General features: G+C 40.7%; 2 protein-coding genes across 3 annotated transcripts; both read right to left on the bottom strand.

Moving 5' to 3' along the window:
- Nucleotides 1–646: 646 nt before the first annotated feature.
- On the bottom strand, nucleotides 647–8220 carry TMEM230 (transmembrane protein 230). 2 transcript variants are annotated; one of them, XM_019941471.3, is made up of 4 exons: nucleotides 8072–8220; nucleotides 6011–6131; nucleotides 4368–4490; nucleotides 647–1736 (listed from the first exon to the last, which is right to left on the bottom strand). In XM_019941471.3, the coding sequence occupies exons 2-4, from the start codon at nucleotides 6107–6109 to the stop codon at nucleotides 1596–1598; spliced, it is 363 nt and encodes a 120-aa protein (XP_019797030.1). In that variant the 5' UTR covers nucleotides 6110–6131; nucleotides 8072–8220; the 3' UTR covers nucleotides 647–1595. The 2 variants fall into 2 exon arrangements, with proteins under 2 accessions (XP_019797030.1, XP_019797031.1); XM_019941472.3 differs by lacking the exon at nucleotides 8072–8220 and adding an exon at nucleotides 7895–8049.
- Nucleotides 8221–8693: 473 nt separating this feature from the next.
- PCNA (proliferating cell nuclear antigen) lies at nucleotides 8694–14680 on the bottom strand. The gene is made up of 6 exons (XM_033839387.2): nucleotides 14274–14680; nucleotides 13327–13424; nucleotides 13094–13161; nucleotides 11543–11737; nucleotides 10073–10196; nucleotides 8694–9985 (listed from the first exon to the last, which is right to left on the bottom strand). Exons 1-6 carry the CDS (start codon nucleotides 14492–14494, stop codon nucleotides 9906–9908), a joined length of 786 nt encoding a protein of 261 aa, XP_033695278.1. The 5' UTR covers nucleotides 14495–14680; the 3' UTR covers nucleotides 8694–9905.
- Between the last annotated feature and the right edge of the window lie 7442 nt (nucleotides 14681–22122).

The following is a 22122-nucleotide window of genomic DNA, read 5'->3' as shown; positions in this document are numbered from 1 at the left end:
CCTTCTGGTCTTAGCTTTGCTTTGCAAACACTGGCCAGGATAAAGCTTTATATATTTCCTCACATCTTCACTGTCAAGGCCCAAGAACTTTAATTAGACTACCGGACTCCCCAGCCAACCCTCCCATTACCAAATGTACCTATCCTTGAAGGCTGCTTCCGATCACCCTCTCTTTGTCTCTCACTTCCTGAGTCCTAGCCTAGCTTTTTTTCCCATTTGTACTCACTCCGTGGGTAATCTCATCCAGCCCCACAGCCCTTAGATATTGCCCCAACACTGACTCCCAAATTTCTAACTATAGCATAGACTCCCTTCCTGAACTCCAAACTGCACATTGCAATTGCCTACTCAACATCTCCACTTGGATGTCAAGTAGACATCTAAATTTAATACATCCAAAGTTGAAGTCATCTTCCCCAATAACCTTGCTCTACCCACGGCCCTCCAAATCTCAGCTAATGGCACTTGCAGGCTTCTAATCATCCAAGTCCATAACTTCAGAGTAAAAGAATGACTGGAAAACAGTCTAATGCACAATGCCAGTTATCTAAAAATGAAGGTAGTCCTAGGTATTGGGATCAAAGATATCATATAATCACTAAAATGTTTTCTAAAATAGGTTTAAAGTTATCTTTTAAGTCTAGGATTTAGATTTTGACATTTTAATTTCTTTTGAATACAAGCCACTTTTTGCAAGCTAGGAAACAGAATCAAACTAAGGCAGTCTTGTCCTCTACAGATCCAGGCCAGTTCTTACAATCTTCAGCAGAATGACATCATAATACGAGGTGCTAACAACAGGGTTAAAAACTATAAATAATAACCACTTATCTACATTTTTTCCTTAGGAAACAGCCAAAAGTCTCGTCCTTAAAGGTATGATATACAGAACATCTAGATTTACAAAGGACAGAATGATCCAAATTATATGCTGGCCAACCTGTCAGTGAACCAGATCAGAGCTGGCCAAGGACTGGTGAACAGAGAATGTGTTTACAGTTTGAAAATTTGCTGAGGTTTAAAAAATTCCTAGTTGCTGTCAATAAGAAAGCAAGTAAAAAATATTAGAGATGCACCACACTGATACTTGATTTTACCACGGTTTTACACTAGAACACAAAGTTAGAGTATGGGGATAAGACACTTACGTATTTTCAAAATAAATTACTTAGTAATAAGAAATCTGACATACTGCGTTCTTCCATTTGCCACAAGAACATATTAACAATGAGGACTATTTAAAAGAATGCTCAACTCTAAAAAGGGTGGTGGCAGCAACACATTCCACTACAGAATAACCTCCCACTTTCCCATACAATTAACATTGCTACTTTTCATGATACATATTCATGTGGAAAAACTTGTCAGGAGCTTTTGCCAGGGCCAGGAGATGAAAAATAGAGACTGTCCTGATGACATGGATAGCTATAAGCTCAGTTAACATCTTTAGGATGGACCCATAAAATCTGGCCACTGTTTTGTTAAACATCTGCAAATCGCAGAACTCCTTAGCCCTTAGCCATAGTGTCTGCTCAATGTCTTAAAGCTGGGCTCAGTCCCATCTATCACTCTTTTCTTCAGGGCTGAGGTGTGTGCTAGTCATCAAAGTCTGGAATGTCATCGTAGGAGTATCCCCGGTAGCCTTTGGATGCGTAGTAGGCGATGCGCAGGTGGTAAAATCCTGGCAGGAACACCAGGATGCCAATGATCAGGACGGGAACGGCCCGGTCTGCCCCCTGGTGGCAGAAGGAGGCAAACACATCAGTACCATGCAAGTTATAAATTTTAAAATAAAATAAAGCCATGGGTCCAATCCATGGATCAGTTATCATATACTTTTCAGAGCACTTTATTTTGGTAATACACTACCAAGGCAAAAGATTTACATCTCTTTGCCTCCTTATCAATTGCAGAAAAACTACAAAGTACTAAAAATTATAAAGAAATTATCCATGTTCAACCATAGATATCTACTTCCCATAAAGAAACCAGAGCTCCTTAGAGAAATTGCTGTTTATGAGTTGAGGGGGCAGGGAATGTACAGATGGGCCTGGGATAACTTGCTGAGCCAGAAAACAAGAAAGCTATCAAAGGCTCACCTAGGTCAGCTTTAAAAGACAGGAGTAGGGGGCTTCCCTGGTGGCAGAGTGGTTAACACTCCACGCTCCTAATGCAGGGGACCTGGGTTTGATCCCTGGTCAGGGAACTAGATCCCACATGCATGATGCAATGAACTGCCACAACTAAGGAGCCCACCTGCCACAACTAAGACCCAGCACAACCAAATAAAGAAAGAAAGAAATATTTTTTTAAAAAAAAGAAAAAAAGACAGGAGTAACCTGCAGAGGCTCCTATTGACCAAATATGGGACAATTTATATGTTAAAAAGAATATAGACTACAGTTGACTGAAGCACAAATATGTAAAAAGATGATAAGCTTACAGTGATACTAACAATTCTTTGGTTACCTTTTGAGGTTGCTAGGTGTATTTTTATAAAAATTTGATAATTAAAGAGAAATAATCAAACATTTTTCCTACCTTCACTATACTATTGTATTTCAGGGTAACCAAATAATGGTTTTGAGAAAGTTCCAGAAGAATTTTCGCTGACAAACGTGGAAAATGATAGAGCTGGATTCCTTAGTGAAAAGGGTAATTCATTTTATAATAAATGAATTAGGCTGAAGACACTTGAACCCAGTAATCAATCTTAATATCAACTAAAAATTAGGACAACCATTTTGTGCCTCCTAATGTAATGCTATAGCAATGGTTCTCAAAATGTGGTCCATGGAACACCAGCATCACCGGGGAACTTGTTAGAAATGCAAATTCTCACACCTCACCCTAGACCTACAAAACTGGAATCTCTGGGAGCAGGGTCAAGGAACCTGTGTGTTAACAGGTCTGCCAAGTGATTCTGATAGATGCTGAAGTTTGAGAACCCATGTGCAATAGCAAATACACAACACCCCTATGAAATATTCTTTCTGAAACAAAGCTAAAGTAGAACTAAATCTAAGCAAGTCCCTAAATCTAACAGCATGCAAGAAATATGAGGAATAGAAAAACAGGTCAATGGTATCAAGACAACACCCCTAGATTAATGTAAAAACTGTTAGAGATGCACACTTACAGATTTACAAGCAAATGTAAATCTGGTATTTGCTTTAGTATACAGGAAAAAAAGTTGGGGATAGATGAAACAAAACATTCATAAATGTTGATGCCTAGTTGTGGATACATGGTGGGGGTTCATATTATTCCATCTACTTCTGTTTTGTTTGAAATGTCTGCAATAATAGTGAAAAAAACCCCAAACTAAAAACCAAAACAATCTATGGGTGATTTTCTTAATTAACACCTTTATCCTTATTTATAAAGTAGTCTTTTACAAACCACACAAGGTGAAGTGATATTTGTTGCATGTGGATCTCACCTCCACTCTAAATTTTCACATCATTAATAGAACCTTGACTATACCCCTGGGATTAACAATGCATGCTGCAATGAAAGTTAACTGAAGGCACAGTCCTGAAGTTAGATGTTCAAATTTAGATGGCATCAAGTATGCCTCTGGTGGCCACATAATAGTTTAGGACCTGAGACAACTTGGATACAGGTCTCAAAAGCCAAATGTAGCCATTTTATTGTGACAGTGTTTAATATTCCCAGTTCCAAGGATAATGCCCAGAGTTTTAGCTCTTGGCTTTGTTCCTTCTGTAGACCAATGTGACCATCATCCCCTGGCCTGGTGTGTGTTGAAGAACAGATGTGAACTATGGTCAGTATTACTTTAGAACAATTTAGACGCTGTGTATAAGCATCTGTATACAATCCAAAAGAAAGAACCACCAAAAACTACTTTAGGTTACTAAGGTAGCACACTGAAGCTCAATAGGAACTCCAACCAAATCCAATTTAAGAAAGATCTGATCCATGAGCCAAAAGTCCTGGCTTGGTCAGTGGCCCCAGGCCTATATAAGCCTCACTGCTTCTCCCCAAACACTAAGTACAGCAGTATAACTGCAAAGTTATAATAACAGCATTCTACTCCAGTTATAGCCTTTATCAGTCAGAAATCCTCAACGCTAGGCTCAGTTTTGCTGTTCCAAACTAAGATGGTGGGAAAACTGCCCAACATCTCAGAGGGAAAATTTGCCTACCTGCTACACCCACCTCATAGGAACTGTGGGAGAAGTTTGTTGAAGCTCAAAGGAAGAAATATGTCTTGTTATCTGAGAACAAAATCTAAAAAAAGAAACCCTTTTCTCCTTTCTGCTGGAATATACTGAATATAAAAATGTGAGTCCTGGCTCACATTTTAAACATCTCATGGCAATCCCACAAGCCCCTCAGCTTACCCCTTTGCTGATATAGCCTGCCAGCAGGAGGGAGCCTATGATAATGAGGAAGGCACCAATCAAAAACAGCACCGTAGCAAGCGCAATGGCCTTATATGGAATCTTAGGAGGGCTTTTCTTAAACTGAAAGAGAAACAAAAACAGACAAGGAAGAGCATTATGAATACACCAGGGCTCAGACACTTTAAAGCAGAGAGGATAAGAGGAACCAATCTTGGTGTGTCCTGAAGTAAGTCCTACTACCCAATGCAGCTCTGGGAGAGAAAGGAAAAAGGACTGGCAGGAGATGAAGGTCTAGTTATTGCTCTAACAGTAAGTTGAGGGAGGGAGTCCCAGAATGTTATTCTTTCTCGTTTTAGTCTCATTCCACAGACCATTCACTGTACCGTAAAAAAATTATTTTCTTACAAAAACAAAAGATACTTTACGGTCATTCATTGATTAGACATGTTTTTAATAAACATGTCTTGGCACATGGAAGGCTGTACTAATCTACAGGGATTAAGAGTGTACATCATGCTCTGGAAAATAAGAAAGGAAATAAGTGATTTCTGGCATTCAAAGTTAAGCTGGCATATAGTCAAAGGTTTAAAAAAAAACTTTTTCGGGCTTCCCTGGTGGTGCAGTGGTTGAGAGTCCGCCTACCAATGCAGGGGACACGGGTTCGTGCCCCGGTCTGGTAAGATCCCACATGCCGCAGAGCTGCTGGGCCCGTGAGCCATGGCCGCTGAGCCTGCGCGTCCAGAGCCTGTGCTCCGCGACAGGAGAGGCCACAACAGTGAGAGGCCCACGTACCGCAAAAAATTAAAAAAAAAAAAAAACAACTATTCCTAAAGCATTAGTTGCCTGCCCCACAAGGCAAATAACCTGCCTTATTAACAAGTTCAATTCAAGGTTAAGATTCAGAAACAAATTCCTAAGGTTTGGCTCATGGTTGTGTCTGACCTAACCGACTGGAAGCTTTCCAGACGCACTTAAAAACAAAACAAAAAAACCCCCAAAACTCTCTCCTTCAAGTGTGGGTCCAAAAAGTACAAAGAATAATTGATTTGTTTATATTTAAAAGGATGGGTTCCTGCCACTTCCTCTTCGGTCCTGGTTCCACCTAAAGGGAAGTGGGTAAAAGGAGATGCTACACCATTAACTATTTTATAAACAATGATCAGGGTAGGACACAAACTTAATAAATATTCTCTGTTTTACTTATTGTTTGTCACAAAGAATATCTTTAATAAATTGGATCTCATGACATCAGGAAAGAAGGAAGATTCCCACAATCTGTTGGCTTTAGCAGTTAGTTTCTCCCTTAAAAGATGAACTGGTCTTGACTGAAGTGTAAACAAACTGATTCTACTTAACAAAAGACAATCTGATTATTTCCAGATTAACTAAATAGAATTTGCAACTACTGAACTCTGGCATTACAACTAAAATTTCTTAGACAATATTTATATTGGTTCGAAACTGCTCTGCCAAGGTCCTTCCTTCTGCAGGCTATGGCTGAAAATCTCAGAGCAGAGTTTCTTTCCTGCTGCTCCCTCTAATATCTAGGGACAGTGAGCAAAACCTCTACCTGGAAGGTTTCCCTGCTAACTCAGCAGAAACAGAGCCAGCCAATCTCATCAGGTCCCTTCTGCATTTACCTGAAGGTCAATGTAGCCATCGTCTGTACTGGAGAGCCTTGAGTATTTCACTTTACTACTGGGGATTCCAGTAGCCAGGTTGGTACGAGACGGCATCATAACACGCTGACACAGCTACAGTCTGAAAACAAAGAAAAGTATTATTGTCTGCAGGCTACAACAATGTGTTTGTTATACGTATTGGAGTTCTGGGCTGCAATGTCATACTAGCAACTGGCAATTTAGGCTCCATTGCTCTTAGAACCTGATATTCCTTTGACAAGTGAAAGCATTCTCATTATGCATCTACTATGGTTTGTCCTGGTAGAATAAGAATCAAGACATTTGCCAAGAACCAGACCTCATGTTTATGTTGCCACCAATGTTTCTCTGCCTCCTAATTTTTCCAAAGTCACACGGCGAGTAGGTGAAAGGGTGGTGACTTAAATCCAAGTCCATCTGACATTTCAACCATTCTGCCATAGTATAGTATTGCCTGTCCTCCGTCCCTGCTTCCAGAAAAAGCAAGAGGAGCATATACTCAAGGATTCTCTTATTTGTCAGGGAGAGAGGAGAGAGGGTGGGAAATGGAATACATTCACATCAGCATTTTGCCTATTTCCCTCTGATAGATATCATCCTTTTAATACAAAAGATCTGTAAAACTTCTTGTTGTAAATTTGGATAAGCTACTGGCTACCAGTGTTGTACCAGTGTCCTCTGATTTGCCTGCCTCTCTGCTCCACCCCAAGCACTGAAAGCAGCGATTGCACTTTCCAGGTTACTTCTACAGCTACATTAAAAACAAATTTAAAAAAACCCTGAATAAATACCTGGTTTTTGTTCAAAATAGTCAAAGCTGACTATAGTAATGAGATCACGGTTATTATGTCACCAGTTTAAACACAGTAGATAAGATTTAAAAACAATGACATTTAAATTGAAAAAACATTTGTAATTTGTGTACTTTTCCTCCATAAAATCACAAAGTTATGCGAATGAAACAAGTAAATCTATTTTAATCATGAAACTATTTGATTTCTAAAAGTGAAACATATCTTTAAAAAAAGAAAATTAAGTATTTCAATAGGGCAACATAAAAAAAAAAACATAAAGACCGGCCTTCCTCTGGTATGACATTTTGCAAATAATCATCATCATTATAATGGCAGTTAACAATTACCTAGTATTAAGTGACGGGTACTGTTTTAAGTGCTTTATATATACTTAATACTGAATATTAATGAGCTGTTTTAAGTGGCCCACAGTCAACCTAAACTAACTAGCATTATAAAGGAATTGGTGCTAAATGTTCATGTCCCTTTTTAGTAATTATATACTGGAGCAGAAATCAAGTATTAAAAAAATAAGAGTATGCTTACTTACATGCTTTTCTAAAAGGGTTAGATCAAATTCCGTCAAATACTATGATTTTAGGTGTTGCGATCCCGACTACACGATAATCTAAATTTAATTCTATAAAACTTAAAGTCCAAACTACCAATAATGGGCGGTTTGAGAGCATTTAATCACCTCTGATTTGTATTAGTCTTAAAAAAATAGTTTACATACTCTGACATTAACTTCATACACCGCATCAAAACATAAAAAAGCGCACGGCGTGCAGGAGAGGGGAGACGAATGCTTATTGGTAGCAAAGAGCAATAATTCTAAAAGAGGGGAAAGGAAAAACGTAAATCAATGTTTTCCGGGTACCAGCCCAAGTTCCCAACAGGCTTTTCTACCAGCCTCACCGCAACCCCAAAATATCCTCAGCACTTGAATGTTGCAAGAATTTTGAAAGCATCAGCAAAGCACTTAGCACAGTGCCTTGCACTACGAGCCTCTACACACTACTTCCCTGCCCGCCTCCAGAGCGAGCCAACAAGAGAAATAAGGACCAACATGATTTTAGAAGGAAAACAAAGTCCAGTTTCTGGAGAAAGGCCAGCCGTGCCCCAGGAGGACGAACGCTCCACACCGAGGACTCGGGGCTTGATTTCGGCAGATAGCGCAGTCTGGGCCGCGCCGCGAACGTGAGTCGAGCTCTTCCGCTCCCGCCCCGCCGCACGAACGCCTTACCGGAGCCCGGGCCCGGCAGCCCTTGCGCAGACAGCTAGCTCACGGTTCGCAGCTGGTGAGCCAGAGACCTCACAGTACGCCCCACCACTCCGTCCCCGCCCCAGACCAGCTGGGAGCCGGAAATGGCGTGTCGCAAGGCAGCGCGCCGGACGTGGCGTCACCGGGAGCGACGCCTCCTCGTTCCACTCTCCGTCCGGTTTCGGGCGTGTGCCCGGTGTGCTAGGGCCCCGTGGGGTTTCGAGAGGCGCTGTGGGCTGGGCTGGCTGCCGACCACCTCCGCCGCGGCGGGCGAGTGCCTAGCTAACCGGGCTGCGTGGGTCACAGGTCCAGGGCTAGCCGGCTACGTGTTTCTTTCCGGCCCCTAGGGTAGTGTAGGGAGTTCAGTGGCGCCTCGAGAGGCGGAAGCCGAGCCGGCGAAGCTCCCTGAAGGCCGGGGCTGTCAGGTCTCCCTATGCCCAGGGAAGGCTGCCTTCCCGGGCCGCGCCGCAGTCTCTGCCGCCCTGTACCCCACCCGCAACTCTCGAGTAGCCCCACATTCTTGCGCTTCAGTTTCCCCGCTCCTCGTCTTCAGGCCTTACCCCGGCAAGAGGTCTGGCCACAAGGGACATTTTGCAACACGTGAAACTTTTTAAAATGTCGAGCTTTATTAAGTATAATTTACATATGATAAAGTACAATTGGATTAGTTTTGACAGATACATATAGTCTTGGAGCCATCATCACAATGTAGATAAAATATTTTCATCACTCCAGAAATTTCCATCAGGCCCCTTTGCAGCCAATGTCCTTCCCCAACCCCAGGCACACAGAAAGGTAATGAATAGTTACCTACTGGATACAGTGAGTTCTACCGTCACTGCAAGTACGACAGAAATCTGTCATTTAATCCACCAAACACAAAATACACCGGAAAAAGAGGACTACAATAAAGGAATTCTCAATATGCAGCATGCCAACTTGTGACCTTGTAGCACAATTACTGCTGGGCCTTTTTCACTTTCTTGGTTGAATCCAACATCCATGGAATTAAGCCACCTTCATCCTTTAAGGGAATAAGTCCCCACAAAAGGCTACTTACGCTAGAGAAATTATTTTTGCACAAACATACTCCTTGGGACCTATCAGATCTACTAAAACTTCCAAGACTCCTGTACAAGGCTCCCTAGGCTAATGAAACACTGCCCTGTAACAATGCTAGTCTTATAAAGCTGACAGAACTCTGGGTACATTAAGCTTCTGTAAATGCAAGCAAAAATGACAAAATATTATATATTTGTTCTACTCTCCCCTTTTCATTTCTTGAGCTCAAGTCAGAATACCAAGTTTGGCAAATAAATCCCCCAAAATACTGTGTCACCTGCTGTATCTGGAATACTTTTTATCACTGTATCTAATGTCATATCAACCTGCTCTAGACTGAAACAATAAGCTCATTTACATGAGCTGCTTGAATTGTGAATTCTCTAGGATACTTGCAACCATCGTGGTCCAAATGAAGGCACTGTCCTGTGATGTTTGAAATTCAAATTTTTATTTAAATTGAAAACAATACTTAAAACTGCATTTAGAGTCAAAACCCTTTTGTTTATAAAAATTATAAGGAGTATTCCTAGGTAAGGCAAAGTTGTTACTCAGTTAACAAGACCAGATTTGACTTTGGACTTTACTTTTTGAACAAACTGTAGAGAATGGAGAAAAGAAAAAGTTATTTACAGAAAACAATATCTACATATGTACTCAGAGGTACAAAGACAAAACAGACTTAAGTATGTGCTAGCATCTCAGAAGCAGTTCTCAAAGAGCTTAGTTTTATTTCCTTGAATTTTAAGAATGTCTAAGATCCTTCTTCATCCTCGATCTTGGGAGCCAAATAGTACTTTAAATGTCCCATATCAGCAATTTTATACTCTACGACTGAAAGAAAACAGGAATATAATTAATTACTGAGAAGTACCACATACACTACCTACAAAACAAGATTCAACAAGTTTATTATCTTACCAAGGGGTACATCTGCAGACATACTGAGTGTTACTGTAGGAGAGAGTGGAGTGGCTTTTGTAAAGAAGTTCAGGTACCTCAGTGCAAAAGTTAGCTGAACTGGTTCATTCATGTCTATGGTAACCTTAGGGAGAAAACAAAAAGATTCATCATACTGAAAAACATCAAGAAAGCTGCAACTCATTCATTTCTAATATACATTGACAAATGACTTAGTTTCTTCAACAAATAAAATTGTAATAGAGGGAAAACGAAATTGAAGAGAGAACCAATGGACTAAAAGAAATTTAAGGAGCGTATCTCAATGAACTGTAATGTACGGACCTTATTAAAATCTTGATTCAAACAAACTGAAATAACCAAGGAAGTAGGAACACTGAAAAATTCCTTAATATAATTTTCTTAGATGTCATAAAATGTTTACACTACGAATAAATTAAAATATTTATGAGTGAATTTTTTCTTTTTTTAAAAATTTCTAGCTGCACGGCTTTAGGGATGTTAGTTCCCTGATGAGGGATCGAACCCACACCCTTGTCAGTGAAAGTGCGGAGTCCTAACCACTGGACCGCCAGAAAATTCCCTATGGGTTAAGTAACATTTGAGAGAAGAACAAAAATCAAGATTGGCAGGGGAGTGAAATGTAATTTAGGAGAAAAGAATCAGCCCCTGGAGTTTTGTTACTAATATATATTTGTTACTAATATATGTATTTTTAAACTGTTTATTTAAAAGTTAATATAAGGATTACACAACAGCTAGATTTTACCCCCAACTAGATCCTACTGGGTTGCTCAATTATTTGGTAAAAACATAGTAAGTACCTCCAGAAAGCTAAAGCTAGCCTCCCAAGCCTATCCTTAAGAGTATGTGTGGGTTTGATACACAAACCCATTGTTCTACAGTTTATAAAGGTTGCACTAAATTTGCATTCCCTTCTCGCAAATTTAAGTTAGATGGCATCTACAAGATCACTTGAAGATTTCAAAAGTTTCAATTCTCACATATTAGTTACTTGGAAATGCAAATTCTGTCTGTTTTTCTTTAGAGCTTTCTTTAATTTTAGCAATTACCTTGCTAAAGACTGAATGTTTGTGGCCCCCCCACCACCCCAATTCACGTTAAAGCCAAATTCACAATATGGTGGTATTGGAGGTGGGGCCTTTGGGAGGTGCTTAGTGTTAGGAAGGCAGAGCCCTCATGAATGGGATTAATGCCCTTATAAAAGAGACCCCAGAGAACTCCCTTTCCCTTTCCACCAGGTAAGAAGGCTGCTGTCTGTGAACCAAGAAGCAGGCCCTCGTCAGACAACAAATCTGCCAGCTTCCGAGTCTCCAAAACTGTGAATAATAAACTTCCGTTGTTTAGAAGCCACTCAGTCTATGGTATTTTGTTATAGAAGCCTTAGCAGACTAAGATATAACCTAATATTCTTCTTCAAGGTATTTTGTTTACTTAAAAACTACTTACAGCCTCCTCTTCTTTATCAACATTACTCGTTTGTGACAACTTAATATTTCCATTTCCAAGTTCTCCACTTGCAGAAAATTTCACTCCATCTTTTGCACAGGAAATTACAACAGCATCTCCAATATGACTGAGATCTCGGCATATACGTGCAAATTCACCAGAAGGCATCTTTACTACACAGCTGTACTCTTGTTCCTGTAAAACAAAGAATTTTTTTTTTTTTTTTTTTTTTTTTGCGGTACGCGGGCCTCTCACTGCTGTGGCCCCTCCCGCTGCGGAGCACAGGCTCCAGATGTGCAGGCTCAGCGGCTGTGGCTCACAGGCCCAGCCGCTCCGCGGCATGCGGGATCCTCCCGGACCGGGGCACGAACCCACGTCCCCTGCATCGGCAGGCAGACTCTGAACCACTGCGCCACCAGGGAAGCCCCAAAACAGAGAAATTTAAATGTCATGGAAATAAAAGATTTGGCACCCTCACTTTCTGAAGACTCAGCATCTAAACAAGAACTCAGAATTCAAGATTTTCTGATTACTTTGAAATATCACTCATTGTGTAATTTCTTAACACTCTAACCACTCAAAAAATAAATGCAGATATAAAACAAGTATGCTGTAAGAATAACCATACTAAGAAAACAAATTAGAGCTTAAACTTTTAACAGTAAATGCACTATCCCGGGAACAAGAGCCTCCACCTAATCACCCTACAGTAGGGCTAAATCAAGAGGCCATTAGGGTATGGCATACAGTGATGATGGCGCAAACAGGTCTGCTTTCCAAAACAAGAGAATATGATGTTAGGCATTTTAAACATCCGAACACCTCCTCTCACTTTTGATGTTGATAAACCTAACCATAATGAATTTCTGCTAAAATGGCTTTAAGATCTTCTCTCAATAAAAATCAAGCACTCGGGTTTCTCTGGTGGCACAGTGGTTAAGATCTGCCTGCCAATGCAGGGGACACAGGTTCAAGCCCTGGTCCGGGAAGATCCCACATGCCGTGGAGCAACTAAGCCCGTGCACCACAACTACTGAGCCTGCACTCTAGAGCCCATGAGCCACAACTACTGAACCCGAGTACCACAACTACTGAAGCCTGCACACCTAGAGCCCATGCTCCACAAGAGAAGCCGCCTCAATGAGAAGCCTGCGCACCGCAATGAAGAGTAGCGCCCCCCTCCCCAGCTAGAGAAAAGCCCACATGCAGCAATGAAGACCCAACACAGCCAAAAATAAATTAAAAAAATAAAGATCTACAAAAAAACCAAAAAAAAATCAAGCACTCTAGGAATAATAATTTAAAAAAAGATGCAGAGGTTAATGTAAATATTCACTCGGCAGAAATAAATTCAAACCAATGAGCCACTGTAGAACTCCATAACTTAATAAAATGACAAATATGTCAGTCTTAAACACCCGACTCTGGAACATGCATGAGCAGATATACAGAAAAAGTTGTTAGGAAATAGGCTTTAAATTATTATATTAATATATCTTATGTAACTTTCAAGACTGTACAGTATGCTCAATCAGAAACTTTGATACTCACTGGAATTCCAAGTTGTTCAACATCTAAATCCATTAACTTCATTTCATAGTCTGAAACCTTTTCTTGATCTACCAAAAGAAACCAAATGTTGAAGAAGAACATGTAAGTTTACAGATGTCAGGTATATTTTACAGCCATCACAAACATTATCTTAAATTTCTCTCAGCCTTGGGAAATACTGACACTACATTTTAATTTCTTCTAGCATAAGTCAGTAGAAGGGTGCGACTTACTTGGAGCTTCAAATACAAGTGCCAAGGTGTCCGCATTATCTTCAGCCCTTAGTGTAATGATGTCTTCATTGCCAGCACATTTCAGTATTTTGGACATGCTAGAACACAGAAGAACAAAGCGTTTAAAATCAACAAATTAAAACCAGGAGGTACCACTTTTAACCATTAGACCATCTGCCGAATTGGTGAGTTAGGATGTGTAAGCCGGTCCAGCCATTTGGAATGCAATCTGGTAGTATTTATACTTAAACTAAACAGCCCCCCCCCACCAAGAGCAATTTCACTTCTGGATATAAATAAAACAGCAGTATTTTATGAACTGCAAATCCCTTTGGTGGGTGAAGTTAATTATTGGGACAACGATCTTTAAAAACGATTTAATAAACCAGTTAAAACACACTGTATGTAGTAGGGGTAAATATTTCTCACAAGCTTTAAGATTTAAACATGTGTATGTACTAGACAGGTAGTGGTCAAAAGTTGAAAGCATTGCCCTGGTATAAATCTTCCTCAAACCGGGATCTTGGGGTGCTCAGCGCAACTCTGTAGTAAAAGAAATACTCTTGTCGCTCGTTAGGGCGAATGAACTAGGACACATTATAAAGCAGTTAAAGTCAATCAGGACCAAGGTTTCTCATCCAAGGCCGCCTGCCCTTAATGACCAAAGAGCTCTGCAACAGTCTTTTCCTGGCACCTCAAAGAAGTCCGTCATTTTCCCGCCACCACCCGCTTTGTGACTTTGGCGCGGAAAGAGCCGGTTCGCGCTGCAGCTAGCGCGGGCTTTCCGAACCGCGCGTTTCGCTTGGGTCCCGCCCCACTAGTGCCGCAGGCCAATGAGAAGGCGCAGATGGCCCACTCCAGCCAATGAGGGCCCGGCCCGGAGGCGCTCCCGCCAAGAGCCAGAGGAGGTGGATCAGGGCCCGGCTATCCGCTGCTTAGGGGCTCACCTGGTGAGGTTCACGCCCATGGCCAAGTTGCGGTCGCAGCGGTACGTGTCGAAGCCCTCGGAGCGCAGGGTGAGCTGCACCAAAGAGACATGGGACGAGTCCATGCTCTGCAGGTTCACGCCGCTCGAGCTGATGTCCCAGCAGGCCTCGTTGATGAGGTCCTTAAGCGCCTCAAGCACCTTCTTCAAGATGGAGCCCTGGACCAGGCGCGCCTCGAACATGGTGGCGGAGTCGCAACGACACGGCTGCTGGCGGAAGAAAGGAGGAAGGTATAGCCGGCTTAGGCTTCAGACGATGAGAGCGAGCGACGGAAATAACTCACGAACGGTTGAGACGGAGGAAGCCCACAACCAGCCCGCCGCTCCTGCAGCAGTTTAATACTGCCGCGTCTGCGAGCGCGCGCTACGACCCCGCGCCCCTCGCGGAGACGTCACCACGCTGCCCCGCCTGCTGCCTGGGCGGAGAGACTACAGAGCCAATCGTGTACCCGCTCCGCACGAAGTCCGCCCCACCCCTAACATCTATTGGAGGGTGCGGACTGGGGACGGGGCGTGAGCGCTGCGCCTTCTGAGGGCCGGCTGATAGGCGACCGGCGGGAATCCCCGCCTTTTTGTCACGTTCCGGAACCGGACGTTAGAAAAGTCCGGCCGACTGTGAAGGTCAGGCCTATAGTGGGGGTGGGGGGGGTCGTTGAACTGCGTCTTTGTGGTGCTTCATCTCCCTCTTGAGGGGTAGGGAATTTCCGGCCTCGAAAGTGAAACGCAAATCCAGCCTGCTAGGAGAAAGAGCCGCCTTGTAGCCTAAAGAGTTGTCTTGACCACCAGCTCTTAAACCTCCTCCGCCACATACACACCAAACTCGTATCATTTACCGTATGCAACTTTCTAAGCTTTTTTATTTTCTCTACAAATATACTTTTTTTAAAAAAACAAATGACTTTATACCGTAGACCCTTTTGCAAAGTACTTAATAAAGCATGTGTAATTTTATGCCAGGTACATGTTTTCTATATCAGCACCTCTTAAAAAGATGGCATAATATCCTACGTATGTAACTAACTTAAAAAGTGCTTGTAATTTGGGCAACTCCTTGAAGTATTGCTGGATCGAAGAGCATACACATTAAAATTTTGATTAATGTTACTAAATTGACTTCTAAAAGATTGCAATTTACATTTCAGCCAAAACTACGAGCATGCTCATTTCGCCTAATTTTTCTTTCTATAGATATTAGCAATCTCGTTTTTAAATCTGTGCTCATATGGAAATTTCAGTTTGTGTATTAAAAGATTGGCGCAAGTTGGATATCGTTCATATAGTTCTTGACCACTGTCTTATTGATTAAAAGGAGCACTTCATATATTAATAATCTTATTATTATAAATATCCCTCCTTTGTTTCTTTTTTGCTTTGTTTACAGCATTTCTCTTTAGTTGCTTCTAATATTTTACCTTGGTCTGTAGAATTCTTTAGTTTTTCTACCGTGTATCTTGGTGTGGATTTAGTTTTATTTTTCCTGTTCAGGAAATTTTGTATTCCTCAATCAGAAGATTCATGTATTTCATCAAGTCTAGAATATTGTCAACCATTATGGCTTCAAAAATTGCCTTTCTCTACTCTATTCTCTCCCTCTAGAACTTTCTTTTTTTTTTTCAATTTTATTTTTTTGCAGTACGCGGGCCTCTCACCGTTGTGGCCTCTCCCTTTGCGGAGCACAGGCTCCGGACACGCAGGCCCAGCAGCCATGGCTCACGGGCCTAGCCGCTCCGCGGCATGTGGGATCTTCCTGGATCCGGGCACGAACCCGTGTTTCCTGCATCGGTAGGCGGACTCTCAACCACTGCGCTACCAGGGAAGCCCCTCCTTCTAGCGCTTTTATTAGGTGTATCTATGCACTGAATTTAAGGTACCTTCAATTGTAAGATGCCCCATTTTATGTAGCACAAGAAAATAAAATGTCAAACTATCATATGATTTATCATTTAGAATGTCTATTTTGTAATTATCAAAAGAACTTTTAGACTTTTAAAAACATTTGTATCATATATCATTCATGTGCGTAATATGTACACACTATATATATATTGGTTAAAGCACTCGTAATATATCTTCACATTCAGTTTCTCACTCAGTTACTGATACTGCTGTTTTTCCATATATCATACTCTGTCGTCAAGGGTGTGGATGATGCAGCATTCTTAAGAGTGCTCCTCTATTGTCTCTGGAATTTCTTCCAAGTCTCTGCCACCCATTCGTAAATTTTGATACTAGCACTTCCTTTATGTATAATCAACTATCCTTTTGCATACATCTTTATATCAAAACACAACGGTTTCATCTATTTGTAGGTATTTTCCTTTCCAGGTCCTTTTATTTATTTTAAAAAATATTTATTTATTTATTCATTTATTTATGGCTGCGTTGGGTCTTCGTTGCCGCTCACGGGCTTTCTCTAGTTGTGGTGAGCTGGACTACTCTTCATTGCGGTCCTCAGGCTTCTCATTGCAGTGGCTTCTCTTGTTGCAGAGCATGGGCTCTAGGCATGCGGGCTTCAGTAGTTGTGACGCACAGGCTCAGTAGTTGTGGCACACGGGCTTAGCTGCTCTGCAGCATGTGGGATCATCCCAGACCAGGGGTCGAACCCATGTCCCCTGCATTGGCAGGCAGATTCTTAACCACTGCACCACCAGGGAAGTCCCTCCAGGTCCTTTTAGTGTCTCAGTTCCTTTGCAAAATGTGGAATGTATTCATTCCTCCAGTGAGAAACATTTGCTTCACTAATAACGAATGTATACTCTACTACTCTGTTTCTGTGCTTTCTGCTTACATAATAACATTTTGGTTTAATGCCAGATCGAAGTGTTGATTTGAAGGTATTTTAAATGGCAATTAAACTCCACCCATGACTTAAGAATGGCTATGACCTGTCGTCAGGGAAGGCCTTCTGCGGAGGTAGCAGGTTACCAGAGAAACTAGCTGTTTGGAGAGTGGGAGAAAGTATTCTAGGCTGAAAGAATAACATGTTTTAAAAGGACAGCATGCTTAGAAAGTGTTCAGATAGTAGTTTGTTTTAAAATTCAAAGCTTTTTTTATAAGTATTTTTCCCCAGTTTTATTGAGATGTAATTGACATACAATAGGACTCAAAGACTGATGTGTCCAGAACACACTGAACAATGGGGAGAGTGGTGCAAGGTGAGGTTGCAAAGAGAGTCAGGGCTGAGATCTTATAGCCCTTTACAAACCCTCTATAAGTGAAAAGGAAAGTTATCAAAGGGTCTTTGGCATGAGACAATTTCTGTTTTGTTTTTTTAAAAATTAATTAATTAATTTATTTATTTATGGCTGTGTTGGGTCTTTGTTGCTGCTCACGGACTTTCTCTAGTTGCGGAGAGTGGGGGCTACTCTTCATTGCCGTGCGCGGGCTGCTCATCACAGTGGCTTCTCTTGTTGCGGAGCACGGGCTCTAGGCGAGCAGACTTCAGTAGTTGTGGCATGCAGGCTCAGTAGTTGTGGCGTGCGGGCTTAGTTGCTCCGCGGCATGTGAGATCTTCCCCCGCCAGGGATCGAACCCGTGTCCCCTGCATTGGCAGGTGGATTCTTAACCACTGCGCCACTAGGGAAGTCCCCAATTTCGGTTTTAAGAGGATTACTCTAACAACTAGTAAAGGTGCTATTTCAATCAGTGAGAAAAAGAATGAATTAAATTATGACCAAACAATTCGTTAAACTTCTAGGAAAAAGTAAAGCTATAGACTCTTCCTAATAACTGTTTACTGAAATAATTTCCAGATAGATTAAATAAGTAAAATTCAAATAAATGTAAACCCAATAAGAAATGGAAAAATATTTTGGTAAATATTTAAGAGATCTTGCTGTGGGCTTCTAAACATAAAAGGAAAAAAAACCCATAAAACATAGGAATGACTACATAAGTTTTAAAACTTCAGTGTGCCTAAAAACTTGTGTTGGTTAATATACTTTGTTTCCACAACAGAGAACCCAATTCAAACTGAATAAAAGGGCACTTTATGTATCTAAACAAAATCCAGAGGTCCCTGGCTTCTAGTGCCTAAGGTCCAGTCTTAGTAAATGTATGAAAAATGGTTAGCATATTAATAAGCAAAGAAACATAAATTGAAGGGAGATAAAATTTTAATCTACCAAATTAATAAAAATTGTGTTAACACCCATTTCTTAGGAAGGATATAAGGAAGTGAGTACTTTCATGACTTGAAGATGAGAGTATAAATTGGTATAATTTTTCCAGTGGGAATTTGGAAATACGTATGAAAATCCTTGGAATTTTTTATTTAGTCTTTGACACAGAAATTCAATCTATAGGATTTTTTTTTCCCAAAGAAGTAATCAGAGTTACTTACCACGATGAGGCATGTTTAAGAATGTTTCTTATAGAATTATTAACAATTCCCCTGAAATTGGAAATAATCTTGAGGTCTAACAATATGGTCTTTGTTAGGTAAATTATGGTAAATCTGTAAGATGGAATACTATAAAGCTTTTCAAGTACCATTCTCGGGCTTCCCTGGTGGCGCAGTGGTTGAGACTCCGCCTGCTGATGCAGGGGACACGGGTGCCCCGGTCCGGGAAGATCCCACATGCCGTGGAGCGGCTAGACGCGTTAGCGATGGGCGCTGAGCCTGCGCGTCCAGAGCCTGTGCTCCACAACGGGAGAGGCCAGAACAGTGAGAGGCCCGCGTACCGCAAAAAAAAAAAAAAAAAAAAAAAGTTCCGTTCTCAAAGGGCATTTGATGTTAAAACGTCGAGTTATGAAACAGTATAAACAATAGTATCCCAACTTTCTAAAATTATTATATCTGAGTGTAAGTGCACAGAAAATAGAATAAAAAGGCAATAATATGGATGTTAACAGTAATTATCTATGGCTGATGCTACCACAAATGATCTTAATATTTTTCGTTATGCTTTTCTGCATTTCCCACAATTTCTTCATCAAACATATATTGTTGGTCTGAAAATGTTAATGCATGCTGGGAGAGAAAAATGCTGTGAACTATTTAATATAATTTCTGGCAAATTTCTTTACAAGGTGATATCACATATTAAACTGAGTCTCATTCCTGGCTGCACATTAGACTCATCTGGAGAGCTTAACAAAATGAAAGAAACAAGCCTATTTCCTCTAGGTTCCATCTCTAGAGATTCTTATTTAGTTGGTCTAGGATGGGCCATCCATTGGCATTTTTAGAAGCTCCCCAGGTAATTCTAATAAATAATTAGGACTGAAAAGTACTGTTTCAGCATGTGTGATCAATTGATGAATATTTATGCTTAAAGCCACCTGCACCTCCATATAGACTGTTGGTTTGAAAAAGTAAGACCTATGCTTTGTCAGAGAGAAGACTGAAATTATAGTTTAAATGGACTGTGTAATAATCTAATAGGTCTACAAGTTTGTGGGAATGCAGGATTTGTATTTTTGAAACTTTAAGATGTTATACAGTTCTGCCTAGCCCATTCTCAATTCCATTTTGCATGTCATCTCATTAAACTGAATAAGAAGTTTTAGCTTTCTGAGAACACTTGTCAAGATAAGATCTAGAAAGGCAATATGAAGGACAAGAAAAAGAGCAGATCAAGTCTGTTTTTGTTTATGGACAATTTTTTAAAAAATGTATTGTTTAAATAATTCATTTATTGACAGTTCTTCCCCTCTAAGAGAGGAAAAACACTATTCGGGGAACTGAAGAATTTTCTTGTCACTTGTACCAATGCAGTTTTCAAATTATCAAGAAGGTGGGAGGTGTTTTTATTACAGAATGATAATAATTATAGCAATACCTGCCCACTTATGCTGAGCTTGCAGTCAGCCTGCACACTCTGGGGGACTAAAAATCTCATGCTAGTTACCTATACTAATCCTATACATATACTAAGTATATGTATAGGAGTGCAATAGAAGGAGTACAATGAAAAGAATCACCATATACAAGATATGTCACAAGCCTGGAAGAAATGACCCTAGAGGAAAGAGCTATTATGAAGTATTCTATTATTATGAGGTATTTCTATTGAAGGGCAAAATCAGGGGTAGAGGAGGAGGTGTAACGTAATGTAAAAGAACAAAATTCTTCTTTGGGCTGGAGGTGAGGGAAATTTTTTACTTTTAATTTCTTCCTACAGTTGAGGGAGAAGCTCTAAAGCTTGCCTAAATACCTGTTAACATGACTTCCAGAGGTCTGAATATCTGATCCCTGTTTACCACAGTACCGACTTCAGAATTGTACCTGGTCTGAGCTCCATTAGCTTGGGAGGGCTGAGTATGACAGATAAGAAGTTTGTTCGGGCCAAACTGTAGGGAGTTATCTACCCTAGTAATTATACTGTGCATTCTGAAACTCTGATCTACGTGCACTGGTTCTCCAGTTAGGCTGTGTTTCAAAGCAAACAGCTGAGGTTCCAGGAGGACTGATGTGATGCTTACTCGGATGTGACCTTTCACAAATATGTTCCATAAAGGTGAGAATCTGGTTACTAACACTTCCACCTGTCTTAAAGGTGTTGACATCCTTCTAGATCCTTTAGATAATAAACCTTGCTTAATTTACCCAAGAAGTGTCTGGTCTTTATTTCAAGAAGTGATCACTGACATTAGTCAAAATGGTGGTCACACAGTCTCCAACAGATTAAAAGAGTTTTAAAATTACCATCAGCATGTTATTTACTTTTTAAAAATAAGTTATTTTTTACTTTTAAAAAATATTTATTTATTTATTTTGGCTGTGCCGGGTCTTAGTTGCGGCACGCGGGATCTTCATTGTAGCATGCAGGCTCATAGTTGCAGCGTGTGGACTTCTTAGTTGCGGCATGCATGCGGGATCTAGTTCCCCACCAGGGATGGAACCCAGGTCCCCTGCATTGGGAGCTGGAGTCTTAACCACTGGACCACCAGGGAAGTCCCATGTTATTTACTTTTATAAATAAGATTAAAACAAAAGACAAATAAAACAAAAGAGCACAGCTTTCTCTAAATAAATTATGGCCTAAAGGGGGTGGTCTGTTTCTCTAAAAAAAACAAGTATTTGTGCGTTAATAGGGAACAAAGCATACCCTGAGTTCAGTGTTCCTCTATACCTATTTTATTGTCACTTTGAAGGAGTGTTATAGGCACTTGGGAATATACTTTTATAGAAATCAAGAAAATATAACACCCTTTTCAGAATTCCCACTACTTTCCCCAAACCTTACAGTTCAGGTCAAAATTGCTAACACAAAATTGCAGCTCCTATGTGTGCAAATTTCTCTCCTTGTTAAATTACAATATGCTTAAGGGAAGGGGCCCTGTCTTATACTTGTTTTACATCACTTAAAGGCAGTGAACAGGAACTGTTGAAGGCAATGCTGAGCAACACGGGTATTAACAATGAATTTAGGAAGGCCAGGAGTATGTTAAAGCGTGCGTTGGTAACAGATCTGTGTTCGTATTCTTAGTGGGCACTTTCTAGCCGTGAGACCTTGGTTAAATCATTTTCTTTCAGGAGAAACTTTAAATCTATTAAATAGGTACTTGGGATGCGTCAGGTACATAGGAGATTGGGCTGTGAACAAAGCAGGCAGCATTCCTGTCCAAAAATGTCCTTCAATAGTCCAAAAGAGAGAAAAGAAAGCTGAATAACCGTGGAAGACCCTAGCTGTAAAATAAAAATCATATCCATTTCCAAGCGTTGTACAGATTAAATGAGATGCATTAAAGAGACTACATAGTTCAGTGCCCAGCACATAATTAACGCTCACTAAATAGAAGATAACTTGGCAAAGCAACGCAGACTTAAGTTTGGCTTTCACTTCCTTATCACGTAATCTCCTCCT

The sequence above is a fragment of the Tursiops truncatus genome, chromosome 15 (genome assembly GCF_011762595.2).
Source record: "Tursiops truncatus isolate mTurTru1 chromosome 15, mTurTru1.mat.Y, whole genome shotgun sequence".
Taxonomy (NCBI): domain Eukaryota; kingdom Metazoa; phylum Chordata; class Mammalia; order Artiodactyla; family Delphinidae; genus Tursiops; species Tursiops truncatus.
This window is presented reverse-complemented; position numbering and strand designations above follow the sequence as displayed.

Coding starts and splice junctions, on each gene's coding strand:
- TMEM230 (XM_019941471.3), bottom strand. CDS start 6,109: ATGATGCCGTCTCGTACCAACCTGGCTACTGGAATCCCCAGTAGTAAA. Junction 4,491..6,010: donor ATGGCTACATTGACCTTCAG/GTAAATGCAGAA, acceptor TTTCTCTTTCAG/TTTAAGAAAAGCCCTCCTAA. Junction 1,737..4,367: donor CAGGCTATATCAGCAAAGGG/GTAAGCTGAGGG, acceptor TTCTGCCACCAG/GGGGCAGACCGGGCCGTTCC.
- PCNA (XM_033839387.2), bottom strand. CDS start 14,494: ATGTTCGAGGCGCGCCTGGTCCAGGGCTCCATCTTGAAGAAGGTGCTT. Junction 13,162..13,326: donor ACTTGTATTTGAAGCTCCAA/GTAAGTCGCACC, acceptor TTCTTTTGGTAG/ATCAAGAAAAGGTTTCAGAC. Junction 10,197..11,542: donor TTGATAAAGAAGAGGAGGCT/GTAAGTAGTTTT, acceptor TTTCTCCCTAAG/GTTACCATAGACATGAATGA.